Source organism: Puntigrus tetrazona, chromosome 11, assembly GCF_018831695.1.
Source record: "Puntigrus tetrazona isolate hp1 chromosome 11, ASM1883169v1, whole genome shotgun sequence".
In the NCBI taxonomy this organism is placed as follows: domain Eukaryota; kingdom Metazoa; phylum Chordata; class Actinopteri; order Cypriniformes; family Cyprinidae; genus Puntigrus; species Puntigrus tetrazona.
The window spans coordinates 14769494-14788894 of NC_056709.1; the positions used below are offsets into that span (position 1 = coordinate 14769494).

At 38.4% G+C, this 19401-nt stretch overlaps 1 protein-coding gene across 1 annotated transcript in view; it reads left to right on the plus strand.

Annotated features, from left to right (window-relative positions):
- The window catches only part of grin3bb (glutamate receptor, ionotropic, N-methyl-D-aspartate 3Bb), a 63256-nt gene extending 44052 nt beyond the window's left edge, over positions 1–19204 (plus strand). Inside the window, exons 3-9 of the mRNA XM_043251535.1 lie at positions 3182–4274; positions 5256–5401; positions 6989–7104; positions 11639–11790; positions 16098–16262; positions 17047–17114; positions 18152–19204. Of these exons, the coding sequence (XP_043107470.1) occupies positions 3182–4274; positions 5256–5401; positions 6989–7104; positions 11639–11790; positions 16098–16262; positions 17047–17114; positions 18152–18665 (2254 nt within the window). The 3' untranslated portion in view covers positions 18666–19204. The remainder of the gene's footprint in view (positions 1–3181; positions 4275–5255; positions 5402–6988; positions 7105–11638; positions 11791–16097; positions 16263–17046; positions 17115–18151) is intronic.
- The last annotated feature ends 197 nt before the right edge of the window (positions 19205–19401 follow it).

The following is a 19401-nucleotide window of genomic DNA, read 5'->3' on the forward strand; positions in this document are numbered from 1 at the left end:
AGAGAATAATAGCTCCACCTTCTTTCTTTGCGTAAACATTTGGGCAGTGTTATAGAAAAAGACCCACACCATAACTTTTATAAAGAATATCTCTTTGGTTTTGAGACTTTGTCTTTGCAACTTTAAGAATGCACTAAAAGCTTGTAACACTCCAAAGAGAAGGGAAAATATTCAATCGCATCATATGACCCCTTAAACGTTATGAGAACCTAAATTAATTTATGGTAATATTAATAATAAATATGAAGTTATAGTAAGTTCTATAAACATTATTTTAAGAATATTTTGTCCTAACATTTATATAATTTTACATTTAAAATAAATATACTGCTACTATTTTATGTGTATCAACTGCAAGCGCTTGTGCTTGAAGCCACGATTGTTGCACCTAATTTTTTTTGATGCAAGCTTTAAGATTTGCTATTTGTGTTCTAAATAACCGGTTTCCTCAAACGGATTGGGATTCGATACATAAATAACCGGACAAACAAATTAGATTCTCGAAATTCATCAATAATAGCTAAATAGGAATAAAACGTCACATTCGCTTTATTATTTGTCACATATTTCGAGAGGCTAAATTGCTTTGATGTTTTATTCTAAACACTGATCAGTAAAACATCCTACCATCTGGATGAGATGTCTCAGACGGCCAGTGTCATGCTTAAGGACAGGCGCACGGCCACTTTCTCATGCTGCGGCAAATTACTGGTGTTTGCCCAGACACTCAGCTGGAATGCAGACATGCTTTAGAGCTTTAAGCTTTATTTATGACTTCCCCTCAGTTGCCTTTCCCTGAGGAGGGATCACTCTTATCAAAAGCTCTGGCACCCGCCTACCACGCAGGCCCGTCATTTTGTGTGGATCATGCCAGCACTCTGCCACACACCACTATATCTCTCACAACAAACAGAAGTGAAATGTGGCTGTGTGGGAAGCCTGGGCCTCTCATCACAACAGGATAAGGCTGAAAATCTGCCAACCAGACCCAACCATGCTGCATAATGCCGGACAATTGCGAGGGCATTGCTGCGGGAGAGTGATACATAGCTCTGCAGCTCATGCAAGACTTTGTCTGCGTTACAGCACTATAACGGTGGAAAACTTTGCCCTTTTAACAATGATATTGCAAATGCGTGCATTTGTCTTACTTTAAGGGGATGAGTAAGGGAAGAGCAGCCAAAATTATCTTGCCCACATGTGACAGTTCAATCATGATATGGATGACTATAGTAATTGAAGGTGATGCTCTTTTCAAGAAATTTTACACAGAGATTTAGAATTTTTTTTAGCTGTCAATATCCATTATACAAATAGTACCAGGCTAACTTTTTTGTGCATACATGTTTATGCAGAGCAAACTTTTATAATGCCTGAAATTATGTGCAGATTGCAGAAACGATTCACAGGCCTGTGGTGCATTTCAGATCTTTTTTATACACACTGGGGTGGTGTTAATTAATGCCATGTAGTAACAAAAGGTATCTTAATTGTACTGAGCTACCTTTTGTGCGTAGCTTTTGGTTTGACTGTTTTTTCTAAATTACATTAGAAAAGATTAAGCACTTTAAATGAAGCACTTTAAAAGTAGCTTCTCCTACAGTGCACGATTTTGGTTAGAATTAATAGTTTTATGTTACATTACTCTACTATTTCTTATCTAACAGTTTACTGATCTAGTCAGAGTTAGTTGACATGTAGTTTTGTTAAAAGGATCATTATTCTGGATATTTTTTTTTAATCATCAGCTCTAAAAAATATTTGGGGAATCTGAGAGCCCCTTCCAGCTCTCTTCCTAATATATAAAAGATCATAACATAATCAAAGAAGGCTTTTAAGTACGTAACATTGTGTCATTCAAACACACATACTGTGATTTTGATGTAACTTAGATACAAGCTGTCAATCATTGTTTGGCTAAAGCGGACCGTTTGACTTCCTGCGACAGGTAAAACTATGAATAAAGGAGCCAAATTACGTGTTAAGCTTTTACTCCTCAGTTTTTCATTAACCAGCGTAGCATTAGTCAAATGTCATATCTATTATTTATGACTCCAGACATTAATCTTCAAGCTCAATGTCAAAGCATTTCCTTAAGTGACCCGAGCCGAGCACCAGAGAAGCAGCACTGCCGACTGAGTGGCTGTAATTCTGAAGAGTGGAAGGGGGTTTCACAATCAAATATATTGCTCTGTGAAAGCAACATTTGTAGTTTATGGTGTGACGGATGCCAGACCGTGTCAGTCGCCGAGCTAGGCAATCCCTCTCCCAGGCCTTCCCCCTCTGCCGCAGTCATATTTGTCTGCTTTGCTGCTGGAGAGGATGAAGCTAGCTTAACCTGTGTCCGATCCTGTTACTTACTCCTACTTGAACCAGACTCTTTGTCTGGGCTCTCCTTTGTAGTAATTTCGCAGGGCTGATTAGCATAGGCCCATGCTGTAGCTACAACATAATCGTCTTTGTTCACTGATGGCCATTTAAAATTTCGGTTGACCCTTTTTTCAGGGAGTTTGATTGACATGTCGACCTCACTAATCATAATGTCAAACCTGCCATTTTGTATGACAAACAAATCAGACAGGAGAGTAGATTAATGTCTGACTGAAAATGATCCCTTTTTTCTTTTTCTTTATTATGTTCATTTTTAAGCTGTCGCAACACATGATGACGAAAGAATAACTAACTAATTACAACCAATAAGACAAAAACTATAATACAAATAAGAACAAATAATTCAGAAATGCTACATACAATGCATAATCAAATGTCCAAAATCACTGCATATTCTTCACTAAATTAAACATGTATTTCTGCTTATTGATGTTGCAAAAGTGATTATCAAAAGCAGTGAGAGATTTCCTCTCTTTTGTTGTTTGGTTAATGAATGACAGACAACAGGAATATTAGACTGCTGTCACTTTAAGAACTGCCCAGATCCAATGTACTGTTACACTTTTTTTCTCATCTGTTTGCTTTCGCTTAAAACCTAAATTGCAGTGTTTATAAGGGTACTGTTTAAGGCCTGTAAAGTGGCAAAAATGACTTTGTTCAGTGCTCTCATGTGCCATAAGCACCGTCTTCATGTAAGCAATTCGACATATAGGAATGCTAAAGCATAGTGTTATAAACCATCTACCATTCATCCTTTCGCCGCCTGACTCTTGTATTCTTTCACCCTCAGGTTCCTCTCAAATACGTCCTTTGTAGGGTTGACAGGCCCTGTCAGCGTTCAGCGCAACCTCTCCCGTGTGCTCACCTCTCAGAAGGTCCACATTTGGAGTCTGCGCCGTGATGCCGTCGGTCAGCCCACGTGGGTGACTGTAGGCAGCTGTGAAGGCGGTAGGTTGGATGTAGAGGAGCAGGGATTATGGCAGGGATCGCCCCCTCGACAGCGCACAGAGGGCCAGATGGGCAGGCTGGGGCGTAGATGGCGGGCTGGCTTTCCCGTGTCAGGGAGTCGTCTGCGGGTGGTCACTCTAGTCGAGCATCCGTTCGTGTTCACTCGAGAGGTAGATGAGGATGGGAACTGTCCCGCTGGCCAATACTGTCTGGACGCAGGGACAAATAACTCAGAAACCCTGGACCACTTATACGGCGAACGGGCTCAAGGCAACAGCAGCTTCTTGCCACCGGATTTCAGCAAGTGTTGCTATGGATACTGTATTGATCTGCTGGAGAAGCTGGCAGAGGACATGAACTTCGAGTTTGATCTGTACATAGTCGGGGATGGGAAATACGGTGCAGTCAAGGGTGGCCAGTGGACGGGGTTGGTGGGAGACCTTCTGAGCGGGGTGGCCGATATGGCCGTTACCAGCTTCAGCATCAACTCAGCTCGCAGTAAAGTGATCGACTTCACCAGTCCATTCTTTTCCACCAGTTTGGGAATACTAGTACGCAGTAAGGACACGGCGGCACCCATTGGAGCGTTCATGTGGCCGTTGCACTGGTCCATGTGGATGGGCATCTTTGTGGCGCTGCACATTACGGCACTCTTCCTTACTCTCTACGAATGGAAGAGTCCCTTCGGCATGACGCCTCATGGACGAAACCGCGTCAAGGTCTTCTCTTACTCCTCAGCCCTCAACCTCTGCTACGCCATACTCTTTGGCCGCACAGTCTCCAGTAAGACGCCTAAGTGTTGGACCGGACGATTCTTGATGAACCTGTGGGCCATATTTTGCTTGCTGGTTTTGTCTAGCTACACTGCAAACCTAGCTGCTGTTATGGTTGGGGAAAAGACCTTTGAAGAGGTCTCGGGAATACATGATGCCAAGGTGAGGTCTTTCAAGATGCTTGATTTCAATTTGAGGTATATTTTACATCAGAAAAACAGTGTAAATTCAATATGTTTTCTCAATAAACAAAGTATCGATTCCTATTCATGGATTTTGTCGGTGAAGCTTATCCGCTAGTCTGTAAGTTTAATCGTTAAACGCTTTTTTGATATTGATTTCCCTGAAGATGAGTTTTGTCAACTATGTTACGAATAAACTGTATGGACTGAAAGGTGACAAAGTTGACAACTGCACTATTTTGACTTTGTCTTGCCAACCAAATATTATTTTCTTGATCAGGTTAACCTCAAATTGTAATATTTAAATACATAAAAAATATTCCAAACCATAACAGTCTGTTTGGTTGGTAACAAAGATTTCATGATCATTTTCTTATATGAAAGGAACATTTTTGGATTGTAGACCTTTTAACTTATTGACTTCAACATTTTTTATTCATTATTTTGAACTCTTTGAAAAACTAATGCAAGGGACATAGTAACTATGTGTGCAAAATATGTGTGTGATTATGTTGTGTACTCTTGATGGATAAAATATGTGTACAGTAATAGAATGTACTGTGAATAACCTCTAACAAACAATGTTGTTAGTGTACTGTCTAGCGTCCTCTACCTAAAGTCTTATAGTGCTTCCGTTTATAAATAATAAGTAGGTGTTGACATGGGTAGTCAATAAATGATCTTTTTAGACTGGGAATTTAATCGTGGGCTCTGTTTACATTGTACATACATACAACTGATATATTTCAAAGTTCAAAGAGCGCTCCTTCGTCTCAAACAGTAGAACGTGGCACTAACACAGCGTGACATTCCCAGAGAGCGCATGAACCGATGCTCTGGATAAAAACGTCTATATTACATTAGTCATGGAAAATGGATCACGGTTTATTACTTATTTGTCACACTTCGACACCTGAAACCTTTGCTGATTTTTTAATTTATTCACTTTTTTTTTTTTTAGCTCCACCACCCATCTCAGGGATTCCGATTCGGCACTGTTCGGGAAAGCAGTGCAGAGGATTATATGAAAAAGAGCTTTCCTGAGATGCACGAGTACATGCGGAAATTCAACGAACCCACCACACCCGATGGTGTCGCCACTCTCAAGTAAGAGATCAATTCGTCCGACAGAATGCATTCGGCTAGCAGATGGCAGCAAGCGCTCCTGGTGTAGTTGTACTGCCAAACCCTATTAGCAAAAAGTGAAATTTACAACGCATGGAGAAAAAAAAATAAATAAAAATCTTGCGTGTAGTGATCAATAATTCAAACGGCAGTTGCACATTGTTCATTACAATGCAAATGCGTATGCTGGATCTTTTCACTAACAGTCTCCCTTAGTGACTCAGTGGTGTACAATACTGCAGGTGTCAATATCTCGGCCAAATTAATTCAATTTTTGAATAACGCTGTCATTAAAATGAGGGTGTTTGCCTGAAGCAGTTTTTCTCTCAGCGTATTCTGAGATTCCCGCTCACTGTTGCTCGCCAGGCGAGCCGTTTGTTGTTTTCTGCCAGCTGCGGTGCCACAGTCTGTCACACACACATACCGAATTTTGAGGGATGTGTTTTTGTTTATTTATTCCAATATTGTTTTATTTTTGGGCTATATCAAACGGGTAGAGCTGGGACGGAAAAGGAGGATGGGGAGGAGAATGAAAAAATCCTGTGTGATTTTTATCTAAAGCCTAATTAACAAGATCCTTTTCAATAAAAGTGAACCACGTTACCGGATTTAAATTTTTTTTTTTTTGGCTGGACTTCTAGCCTAGTTTGCACTCACACCAGAGATGAATTCAGAAGGAGAGCAGAAAATATTAACATTTCGAGAGTCGCCACGTCTCACTTCCTTCAATAATTCCTTAGTAAAGTTTTGAGTCTGTGTGACAGATGGCAGAATTAAGCCTGAAATCATGGCATAGAAGTTGCTTCATTTAATTTTTTGAATGTATCATTCAGAATGTAATTGGAAGGGAACTTAAAAGAGACAAACGTCTTCAAAAGAGTCAAAGATCCATGAAGTATTTGAATTGGCTGAAAACACTTTAATCCTTTTTTTAATTTTGAGAAGAGGATCAGAGGTATCAGTGACCATATGTATCGCAAAGAAGCAGCAAAGCAATTCATTTCTGAAATGTTTGGTTTTTTAACTTTATGCCACAGTCTGTCTGCTCTCGCCTTTTCATGCTGTTTCTGTGCTGTCATGTTTGTACTCCAGATTTTTTATTTTTTTTTTCGCTTTAAAGAAACCGCTGGTGGTAAAATGTTAATAGCTTTCATTTGGCAACGATCGCTTTGATTTGTACTGACAAAAAATACGCGGAAAAGAACTGCGCTTATATTTGTTTAACTTCGAATTTGCTGCTGGCTGAACTTTTTGATAGATGACGTCTTTTATTACCATGAAATTAAGTAAGGGTGGGCCGCTGCCCTTAAGGTGTCGCTATCCATTAAAAGTTCTTTTTGGGCTCTATTCAGCTTGCATCTAGTTTAGCGTAGCTGCAGATTTATGGCCCCCGCTGCAGTTTATGAACATTTAGCTCAGACAAATGATGTCTGTGTTCCATTTGCACCAGAATGAGATGCACAATCTGACTTATGAAAATCATACTGTGCATGTTTAATGAGAGAGAGAGTGTGTGTGTGCCCGCCTGTGTGTGTAGTTTTGTAGCCCCCCTCTTTTTATGTTGTGAAGGACAGATCCGCCTCAACTTGATGCTTTTATCATGGACAAAGCCCTCCTGGACTACGAGGTGTCCATCGACGCCGACTGCAAGCTGCTGACAGTTGGAAAACCCTTTGCTATCGAAGGTAAGCAGAATGTACAAATTGAGGGCTGATTATGTCGTTTATGGGGGTTTTTTTAACACTGAAGGCATAGTTCACTCGAAATTGAAAATACAGTCCTCGCTCACTCGCCCTAATGTCGTTTCAGACCCAGCTGACGTTCTTTGTACGGAAACGGCGGCCATGTTGAGATCACATGACCAGACATACAGGTCGCAAGTGAATGGAGAATAAGAGTAGAAACACCAAAACGAATAAAAATCGACACAATAAAGATACAGCCAGGACATAAAGCTAACATTTTGCGACACTTGCGACTTTGAAAGGTTAGCATATTGCCCGCCCACTTGTTGATCTTCATACAAAAGCGAATTCATTCTTTGCCACTAGGTGTCGCTTTTGGATCGGTTAAAATAGTTGTTAAATGAAAATTAGATCGATCGGACCAATCACCGCAGATTAGTGCCACTAAATGAGGGGCTTGGAGAAATGAATGGTTGAGTGAATCATTTAGCAAGTAAGGTAAAAAAAAATGCACACATAATAAAACCTTATGCATGCATCTCAGCCTGTTGTCGGGGGCTCCCAAAATCAAAATATATATGAACCTATCATACCCCCTAAGAGGGGCGCTTTAACTATGTTTTAGCAGCCACGAAATGACACGCATCATTTTATTAAAAGAAAAAGAAAAATCATCGAATTGCAATTTTTATTATATTGCTCTTATCAATAATTATTATGAATTATATTTAAATCTTATCATAAAACAATTCAAATTAATACTAACAATTATAATTTGTAGTTATAGTCATAATAATGAAATGATTATTATATTTTTTTAACTTTTATGTTATTTTTTTATTTTAACCCCATTATTGAATGAGTTAATTAATTAATAAAAAAGTTATCTGGCAAACTGGCGAGTAATACTGTTTCATTTACTTACCAACGCATTCGTTTGTATTGTATTGTAACAGTAATATGTTATAAAATGTATTGCGTTTAGTCTCACTTAGATGAAATAATCAGTTGCTTACAATCATTATTTAAAACACCTTTACCTCCCTTGAAACGTTCATTAGAAAACAAAAACTTAAATGCTAGCCACTTTATCTTGGTGGCACATCTGTTGTGAAATAAATGAATCCCGGAATACAAATATACCTGCAAATAAAGTATTTCTGTCAGTTATAGAAAAATAACTTTTGCATAACGATACATTCATGATGATAGATATCTGAATGATAGGACCATTGTTATAACTGATAGTATTATTTCAGACGGTATGCACAGGAAGTGTCAGTATGTGTCAGCATGTACAACACTGCTGCTGTGTTCTGTTACTCTCTGACCAAAATGACTGTCATTAGAAATCTGGACTGCCATCAGGAGGCAGACGCCGTGCTCGAAGGGAATGAAGAGACATAAACGGAGACAAATTGGTTAGAAGTATTCAAACGTCACATTTGCATTTTTTAGAATGCATTAACAAATCCACTACCGACAAGGGGGAGAAAAAAAGTAAGAAGTCAACTCGGCAGAGATCTCTCCTGCTGTCACGCAGTTTTCGTGGGGAAGCCAATTTAAATGCAAACCTGGGCTGTTTTTCCTGAGCTGCCTATAGGAAGCACAGATCTTTCCCGAAGCGGCACTGAAAGGTGTGCTGGAGGAAAGAGAGAGCGCTGGAGAAAATAATTGTGGTCCGGTCTGTAATGTTTTCATTTCCCAGGCCAAACCCTGAGCCGGGCGGCAGGGCTAATTGAGCTCATGCCCCGCTCGTGTCGTGTTAATTACCATACGCCTGTTGTCTCGTGTCTCGTGTCCGTTCGTTCCCCCTCAGCACGTATTATACCTCTGTGCGCGTGCGGGATGATGTTATGCGTGTTTTTTTAATGGATTAATAAGCATGGTCTCATGCATCAGCTATAATTTTACAGACAGGTCTCGCCCTTCAGTTCTGCCCTTAAATACTGCTAAATTATTTGTCACACTCTCAAAAGTGCTCAGCATTTGTGATCGCAGAGAAGCGGCGAAGATATTTTAACATTGCACCTCAGCATCTTTTCCTGTTGTACGTCTTCTATATTATTGTTAATATTGCCGCAATTATTATTGCTGCGTTCTAAGCAACGAACCTCATTATTGATGAATTATGGGGTATTATTCGTGAAATAACCGTCTTCTCCGTTGTTTGTTTAATTGCATTAAATGTAGACAAACACAAATCTGTCAAATTAACTCATGTGAGAAAATGTGTGAAAATAGAGTACACTTCAGCATATTTGAAAAAAAATTAAGAAATAATATACTTGAAAATGATAGAACTTTCAATGGAATATAATACTTTTGGACACATAAAATTACTGCAATTACAAAAATGATAAAAAAAAAATTTAAATGCATTATAGCTTCAATGTATGATAAATGCAGTTAGTTTAACTTTTGCTTTTGACCTACTTAAGTATGACTTCATTAGTTTATTTATAAACATATTTTAATTACAAGTTTATAATGATGATGAATTTAAAATGTATTCATTTTAAATGTAATATCGAATAACACACTACATTTAAAATTCTAATCAAGTAAAAGCACACACGCTTTAATATGTTAGTCGAAACCTAATGATTGGAAAAACTTTCAATGAAACATTTAAAAGGGCACTTGTTAAATATGCACATTAAGTCTATTTTTTATTAACGTTTACTGTCTTTAAATAGCCTACACTTTTTTCATTAATCTTATATTACCTGCGAGGACAATTTTTTATATTTAATATTTTGAGGATACTACGTATACACGTTCATTGCGCTTCTTTGTCACAACAGGTTAATTGCAACAGACATATAGCTGTAAATATTGCGAAGAGGCTCTGAATATTGTAAGATTTAAATACACAATGCAGTGGTATTTCGGGACGCTGTTAATGAGCGCATTAATACATATAAGATATATGCATGAGACTGTGTTTTAGGCTGAAATGCAGAGCGACGGTGGCGTACTAGTGTTTGTGTGTGTACACGTTGCAGCTTGGCGGTGATGAAATGCGTAGATGTCAACATTTGAATATCTGTGATCTGTCAGCCACTTAGGGGCCAGTGGGGGGCTGCTGAGTGACAGATTTACTGCAGAGAGCTGGAGGGGAAACGGCGCACACCCATCGGACCGAGTGTTATATTTGCGCCTCGTAGTTGATCATAGATTTCTCCGTTCCCAGGCTTGACCCTCCGCTGGCAATCTGGGCTAAAACAGTAATTGAGGTTCGGCGTAATCGGACTCCTCTGGTCTCCTGCAGGACTTCTGACCGCGTTAATTATTATACGCCTGTCGTCCAATTTCCTGCTTCGGTTCGCGTCCCACGTGTGTGATGATTGAATAAGATTCATGCCCGTGTGGGAATACGGGTCTATGAATTGACATATGAACGATAGGGCTCTTAAGCCCCGCCCACATCATAACTCACCTATGTGACACACCCCTTTTTTTAGCTTCATTTACGTCCATTTTTTATCTGTGTTTCTGAAGTCACACTTACGTTCTCTGACGCGCTTTAAAGAAATAGCTGTGGTCCAGGCCTGTTCCATGAGTTTTATTTTTTTAAAGAATTCTGTTGAAGCGTTAAAGTTATTTCTGGGACCATAGTGAGTTTTTCTTTCTTTGACTGAAGGGTACCATATATACACCTTGAGGGATTATAAAAAAATACCAATAAATCCACTACTTATCTATTTATTCCTTAAATTATTATCATTCCTTCTTTCATTCATTCCTTCTTTCCTTTAATCATTCATTAATTTTTCATTCATTTCATGGTAACCGTTACTGATAACCTTCAGTAGGAAAAATAAAAGAGTAATATTACCGAGAAAAAAAAAAGAAATTAAAAGGAACTAGCAAATTTAAAGTAAAGAGGAAAGGGAAAAAAGAGAATCCAAACATGTGTTAAGGGGAAAGGAAATTATTAATGAAATTAAATGAAGTACATGAATTGATACTTCAGATGATATCTGTAATGTTTGTGGTTATCATTATAATGAAGAACGCATGCAGTAAATATTAAACATGAATATATATATAGTGGCATACAATACAACACGAGGGTTGAGTAAATAGAGAGCATTGAAGTTTTTGGCTGAACCGTTTCTTTAAGAGTGGTGATTTTATTCACTGTTTGTGAAGCCTAATTTGCATGTTTTGTTCTTTTGATATTTCAAAGAAACAACAAAAGCGAGATGGTAGGAAAATAGCACCTTCCAGTCACTAAGAGGCTTTTAGTGAAAAGCCGTGAGCGTGTTTTGCTAACTCTACTAATATCCCCTGTAAGATTAGCATGATTCAGGTGTCAATTACTGCCTCCGCTTGTCAACAACCGCATTTGCTGTCTGTCATGTATTTGTTTCCCTCGTCCCTCCATTATTTCAGCTCGGTGGGCACGTTTTCCTATAAAACACTGAAAGGAATAGTTGGGAACTCTGTTAGTGGTTCAGAGACAAGGCAGTTTAATGAAGCTTTGTGCCACTTTCTGTTTGACTGAGTGCTTTCCTCCCCACCTCAGGTTACGGCATCGGACTGCCCCAGAACTCACCGCTCACCTCCAACATATCTGAATTCATCAGCCGTTACAAGTCGGACGGCTACATGGACATGCTGCATGACAAGTGGTACAAGGTGGTGCCGTGCGGAAAGAGAGTCTTCGCCGTTACAGAGGTGAGCGGGATTCGGTCTAACCCAATCAACGGAACCGGATCGTTTGGTTTTAACGTTAACAAATTAAAAAATATTTATTTGCATAATTCCTATATCAGTTCAATCCCTTTTACCGGATTAGGAGCATGTAATGAATTCATGGTTGGCGGTGTCACTTTTCGATCTCATGCGTTTGATGGCGTTCTCCGTGCCGTGGAAAACTAAATCCCGTGCGCTCGTGCTGATTTGATTTTTGCGGCCGTGAAGATGTTTACAGTCATATTGTTGGGAAATGAAGCTTATTAAGCGATACAGTGAGTAAATAAGGCGCTGTTTGTAAAATATGTGACCCGGGAACACAAAAAGTCATAAGTGTCGATTTTTTTAGTTTTGAATATGCGTGTGATGTAACGGTTTATTAGGATAGGACTATATTTGGGCCGAGATGCAACCGTTTGAAAATCTGGAAACCGAGGGTGCTAAAAAATCTAAATATTGAGAAAAACGCTTTTAAAGTTGTCCAAATGAAGTTATTAACAATGCCTTGTAATATAAGTTTTGATATATTTACAGTAGGAAATGAACAAAATATCTTCATGGAACATGATCTTAATTTAATATTTTAATTATATTTGGCATAAAAGAAAAATTGATCATTTTGACCCAGAATAAGCTATTGAGGCTTAAGACGCTTAAGACTGCTTTTATGGAACAGGGTCACATATGTTTGTATCTGTAATAAAAAAGTAATACAGCAAATAAATAATGTATGTAGAATGTATAAAATGTATATTTAACTGTACATTATCCCACTTATTAGAAAGCTAATTGAATAAATGTAAATTAAATATATAGGTTTGGCCGAATGAAGCAGAAACAAATAATCAAATAACAAATAATTCATCCAATAATACATGACGTATAAAGAAAAATACTTTATCTGTACAGTAATGTGGTTAAGAAATAAGGCATAGTGTATAAAATATTAATTTTATAACTGTACTCTGAAAGTGCATATTGTATAAAATATACAAATTGTATAATCCCACTTACACTAAAAAAATTTAATTTACAATTCTTTCTTAAGGTAAGTGGTTGCAATCAGTTTATTTTAGCTACATTTTAATAAATAAATTTAGCTGACTAACTAACAGCTACATTATGTAAATGTAGCTAAAATTGCAACCAATTTTGCAGCATTTTTTTCAGTGTACATTGCTGGCAAACGATGAATCTTTAGTGATACAGCAAATAAATGCTGCAAAATTAAATTAAAATGTTCATAACTGTACGTTATCCCACATAAGAGACGGCTAATTGAATAAATGAATAAATGTAAATTAAATATTTAGGTTCAGCTGAATGAAGCGGAAACATGTTCATCAAATAAATAAGGCATAACAAATTATTTATTTTGTTGGGAATTGAAGATTATTAAGTGATACAGCAAAGAAATAATGCATAATTTATAAAGAAATATATTTATTTTGTAACTGCACATTATCTCACTTATTAGACAGCTAAGTATCAAATAAATATTTTTTTGTTCAGCTGAATGAAGCAGATTGGTGTACATCACTGTATGAATTGCAATTACAAATCTGAAACAAAAAATGTAAAAAAAAAACAATAAATGTAATTAGGAATTGGGCTAAAAGTTGTAATGAGGTTATCCTGCCCTCATGGGGTGTCTGAATTCTATCCAATCAGATGCTCTCTAGAATGAAAATGTCCCTCCCACTAATTGCGCCCGACAAGTAGAAAATCATTCGTCATCATAAGATCATCCTGATTAAACCTGCAAGATCCATCAAAAAGTACAAGTTCAAGATGGAATGAACCATTAAGGCATTAGCAGTAGTCTAACAAAAGAAAACTAGCTGCTACCCAAAGTGATTTTTACCTGCTAGCCTCAGTTTTCACTAAAAGCCAGTCTGTAAGGCACTATTTTTCTTTGCAATCTCTAACACAAAATGCAAATTAGACCTTACGTGTAGTGAATAAAATCACCGTTCTTAAAGGGCCGGTGAAACGGAAAGACTAATTTCATCATATTTCGCCGACTGTATAGGATATAGGGATATGAACATGTTATCATCCAACATAACGGCAGATAGGCTTTCCAGCTAACACTGTCCTTTAAAATCACATCGGCACCGGAGCAACGAACAGGTGGTCACCCTGATTTCACGGGGGCCTTCTCAAAGCATCGACGTAAAATGTTTGCGCCGATCAATTAAACCTCCAAATCTCCAGCCCGTCATGTACTACCAAATTACATTTTTCTTGAATTAATTACTCGCCGTTTTATCCAATCGAACGAAGCCCCTGAGATCTCAGCGGTGACACCATCCTGTCATTCTTCATAAGAAACCGCCAATAGAGAGCTCAAATGTTTATCATTTCCACAGAGCCCCTTTAAGTCTGACAGGCTGATATGAGTAAGTGATGTTTGCCTTCGACGGGCTTCAGCGCTCGCACATTGATTCGGCTCGGCACCTTCACTAACTTATCTGGTGTCATTATCTCCGGTGCTGACGGAGGCGTGCGTTAGATCTGCTCCAAGCCTCAGAAGACTCGGGAGCTAATGACACTTCTGGATCGCGCCGATCGGCTCACATCCAGAGCGGCCGAAATATCCCTCTCTCCTAAGATTTCTGCTTTAAGCTCGAGGCGGGGCGTGTTTTTTTTTTTTTTTCATTTTTCTTAATTTCAGGGGGGGAAAAATTACCATTGCCTGAGCAGAAAAGATTATTCCTCATTTCCAATTCAAATCTCGACGCTCTTGTGGCATCGGAGCCTCGCAGAAGGACGAGAACACGGGGGCGAAGCGTTGTTGAGCTGGGTAAAACCTGAGCGAGATACACCCGCTTTCGAATCGATCCGACAAGTGAACATGTCTGAGACCGAGCTAATAGGATGTGTTATTTCTTGGCAGCACGCAGCAGCCTTACGCAGATTTACGGGATCAGTAAAATACACGGAGAACCTAGCTTGAGAACGCAAGGTCCCCGAAAAAGAGTTGTGCAGCAGTTGAAAAGTTTCTCCGCCTCTTGCCCTGCGGTCTAAACGCGCACATGAAAGAGTTAGATGTTTATTCGTGTTTTTTTTCCTCCCTTTCTTTCTTTTCTGGAGTCGCTGATCCTGTTGAGAGATTCTCAGGTCATCATCTGCACCAAACCAATGTGCAAACTAGTGACTGTTTTCAAAAGGTTTCCACAAACACTCCCCCTTTTTCTATTGGTTTGCTGACATGTGGCTCCGCCCCCGAACTCACTTTATTGGCTGAGCTGCTGTTGCTATGTCAAACTGCTTAGGAAACTCAAACAACAGTGTTTTAGGGATTACACTTTTCAGGTAAATAAACCTTCGGGTGGTTCGCCTTAAATAGAAATTCATAAATCTATCACGGTTGCTACAAAAATCATTAAGCCACGCGACTGTTTTCAACATCTATAATAATTAGAAATATGTCTTGAACATAATTTCTGAAAGATCATGAATGAAGAGCTTTGCATCACAGGAATGAATTACATTTTAAAATATGTTTTTTAATATAATTTTTTTAAATTGTAATAATATATCTCAGTACTACTGTATTTTTGGGTAGAATGCTTCTAAAATTCTCTATCATCCAATATATGCATATTTTATTATTTGATTTATTTATTTTATTGCATTTTTAAAATTAGTATATATTTTATTGTAAATGTTAAAATTAAATTACATTTCATTTTAAATACATTTTATTCGAATTTACCATCTTTCTTTCCCGGGATTATTAAACAAACATTTTGATCAACTGTTTTAGGATTTTCTCCAATCAAGTTCTCTCTAAAATATCGGATGTCGCATGCATGCATGCAAAAAAGAAATAAACAAATAAGCTGGATGAGCTTTGGAGGAAATATGTCAACGCAGGACATAAATCAGACACTTTTACCTTTCAACATTTTCTTTACAGTCATCTTTACCTTATAATACAGTGTGAAACACCGATTCCAAAAAACCCCATTATTGTGTAGAGGTCTATGATTCGATTGATTTTTGTGTCTATTAAGAGTTGCTGGTTTAGTTCTATCTATCCAGAGGTACATACAGATCAGCTCTCCCCATCTAATATTGATGTGTCTCCTGCTTCGCTTTTAATAAGATGATTTTTAATGTCAATTAGTTCAAGTTGCTAGGATTCCTTCTCCATCAAAGGCGCACCGGGAAGGCTTTGGACGAGTCTAATGTCAGTGAGCAGGATTATACTGCCCTCCCGTGTACGGACCCCGCATCGCAGCGCTTCAGAGCCTCATTTCTGCTGTGTTTGTGTCCGTCAGACGCTGCAGATGGGCATTCGTCACTTCTCAGGGCTGTTTGTGCTGCTGTGTGTGGGAGTGACCGGGGCCTTACTCACTCTGGCAGGAGAGCATGCCTTCTATCGCCTGGTTCTGCCGCACATCCGCCGCAGACAGAAGTTCAAATACTGGCTTCACACCAGTCAGGTGAGCCGGACGCTTCACGCCGGAATAAAAGCTTTCATAACATCATAACACCGTTTAACATCACAGAAGACGTTTTTTTTGAATGTCCTTTTCATATTGAATGGTGGTGTTTGTCGGATTTAGCCTTTTTTGTCTCAAAAAACCTATTATATTTTCAATAACCAAAAATATATATATATATATATATATATATATATATATATATATATATATATATATATATATATATATTATAATTGATTCAATTGATTATTTGTATTTAATTGCATCCAAATTAAGTTTATGTTTATATATTAAATATGTACATATGAACACACACACACACACACACACATACTAAGAACTGAAAATCCGTTGTAAATAATATATTAAGGGGGAAAAAACAATAGTAACACTGAACCCAACATGATTCAAACTATGTGAGGGTAGATAGTCAAATATGATCGTCTGGGCCATTCTTCCCTCCAAAATCTCTATCGCCGAGTTTCTTATTGTATCAGAATGTTTCCTTTCTTCCTTCCGCTGATAACTAAGACTAAGAATGGCACAGCTCAGTTGTTCACGGGGTGAAGCTTTGACTCTGTAAATGAGCTGCGCTTGATCTCTCCGGCTCTTTCTCTGAGGGCTTGTGGAGAGATTACTGCCGAGCAGAGTCAGTAATTGCCATCTCTGGAATATTGATTTTTAAAATCAAAAGCATGATGTTGATCTCTCTCATTCATCCCTTGCTGAGATAAACCCTTTTTTCTTTTTTTCTGTTCTTCTTTCTTTCTTTTTTTTCCAGAAAATCCACAGAGCGCTGAACATGACTTATGAGGATGTGAAACGGCAGCGAGCGAGTACGGAGAAAAGGTTTTGACTTTGTTTTATTAATCTATTTTTCATTTTTAACAGCAGCTTATGGCAGCTTACTTCATTTTAAATGTCAAAAGCGCACTTGGGTTTAAATGATGCTTCATTGTTTTTACTCAGAATTCTGGTGTTATTTTAGAAAGAAGAGGATCTTGTTATTCTAATAGTAGTTCACCCCAAAAAATAAATATTACTATAGCATTTATGAATATGTTTAATTATTATTGTATTTTTATATTTAAAAATTACATTAAATTTCTAAAATGTAAAATTTTATGTTTTCATTTTAGATTAGTTTTTAATTTTATTTAGTTTTATTTTATTGTAATTATTATCTTTATTTCAATATTTTAAGTATTATGAGTTTTTACTTAAAGTAATTTTACTTTTAGCATTTTTTTGTGCTGTCCTTTTTATTTGTTCTCTTATATTTTTGTTTAGCGTCCATTAATTTTTATTTCAAAATTTTTTCAAGACAAAATTTAAGTTTTTCATCTAATGTTTCTATTTTAATTTCAGTTTTATTTCAGTTAAGGAAAATGATTTTTAATAAGTAATCATCTATATGATATGTATATTGGGTGATTTAGTAATACAGTGTTTCAGAGTAATTTACGTGCGTTTATCATTTTGTTTTATTTTTGACTGTTTAGTCATTTTTGTAATTTGAAACTTTGCTGAACCCTCATGCTAGTTCATAATTACTTGGCTTTCTCTCTTCCATGAAAGACATTTTTGCTTAATTATTCCTCTTTTTACTATAATAAAAGTGAATGGGGACTGGAGCTCTCAAGCTTCAAAAGCACCATTACCATAAAAAAATAGTCTATGTTACTCAAAAAGCTTTAGAAAACTTCAAATGTAGCACCCAACTCATATGGATTTATTTAGTCATTTTTGAACAGTTTCGAGCCCCGATCGCCATTCACTTCATTATGCAAAAAAGGATTTTGCATGAAAACATGTAATGACAAGGTTTTACCCTTTTTGGGTGATCTATCCTTTAACAGTCTCTCGTCTCGGCTCTGTCTTCCTAGTTGTAACATCCAGAAAGCCCAGCCTCATCCACCACCTCCACCTGCTCCCCTCGGATCCTTCAACAAATGGAACAACGAGAGCGCCAAAGCGGCTCAGGACCCCAAAGACAACAAGAGGGTCCATTTCAACCTGGAGACCCTCAACACGCGCCGACTCCTGCAACGCGTCGTATCCGAGGGGGGTCAGGCCAGCTCCGCCTCCGGGGCTGGGAGTTTACTGGCGAGGGTGTGTGAAAACGGAGGCCCCGTTCAGCGGCCCGCCTCCTCCTCTTCCTCGGTGAGGTCCTCGAGCCCGTCCAGAGAGAACGAGCTGGAGGAGCTCCAGGCCAAGATCGAGGAGATCCGCGGCCATCTGAAAGCCGCCCTGGCTCGTAGGGCGGAGCTTCAGACTACACTGGCCAAAGAACGAGCGGCTGTCTCCGTCGCCCCGGCAACCACAGCGGCAGCTCCGCCCACGGTCACGGCCACCATATGCCCCGCCCTCACCAAAGAGCCAGCAGAACTGAAAAGGTGATGCTTACAACGCCTGAACACGGTACACATGACAACGGACATGTTTTTCTATCTTTCTCCTCCCTGGACTCTTTTAAAATCATCATGCTAAGGCAACATTGATCCTTGGTACGGTTTTGCTAATGATAACGCTAATCTGGCCTCATGTGGCTTATTTTTAAAGCCCCGCAGAGACAGCAGGAGCTATCTGGATTTGGACGTTTGCGTTTGAGACCGTTGAAAGCACCAAGCAAAGTCCACGCTTTCCTCTCAGAGCTTTGTTGTTTTCAGGAGCTTTCCCTCCGCCCGGCCGTTGTTTTCTTGGTAGATGTGGGTCGGAGTAAACCCCTGTCGCACCCGAGGCCTCGTCATGAAGCCAAAGGTAGAACAGAGCATCGACTTTGCTGCTTTGGCAACGATTTTATTGCTCGGTTGTGTCTGATCTCAAAATCGCTACCGTTATTGACCTTTCTTCCCTCCATGAATTTATGAATGGCCAGGTTGCCTGTTTGAATTACGTTTGATGTTGAAGAAATAAATGTGTACTTGTCATAAATTTGGAATCTTACTTGAAAACTTTCGGCTCAGTTACCTGGATTAGTATTATCGTTCAGAAACACATCAGCTTGATTTATGTGATGGTTATAGATTGATATTTTTTAAGCTTGCTTATATATATATATATATATGAAGATATTCACTTTAAGCAGATGTTGACAGCAATGCTTTCTAATGGAGTTTTTATTTCCACAGTAAAA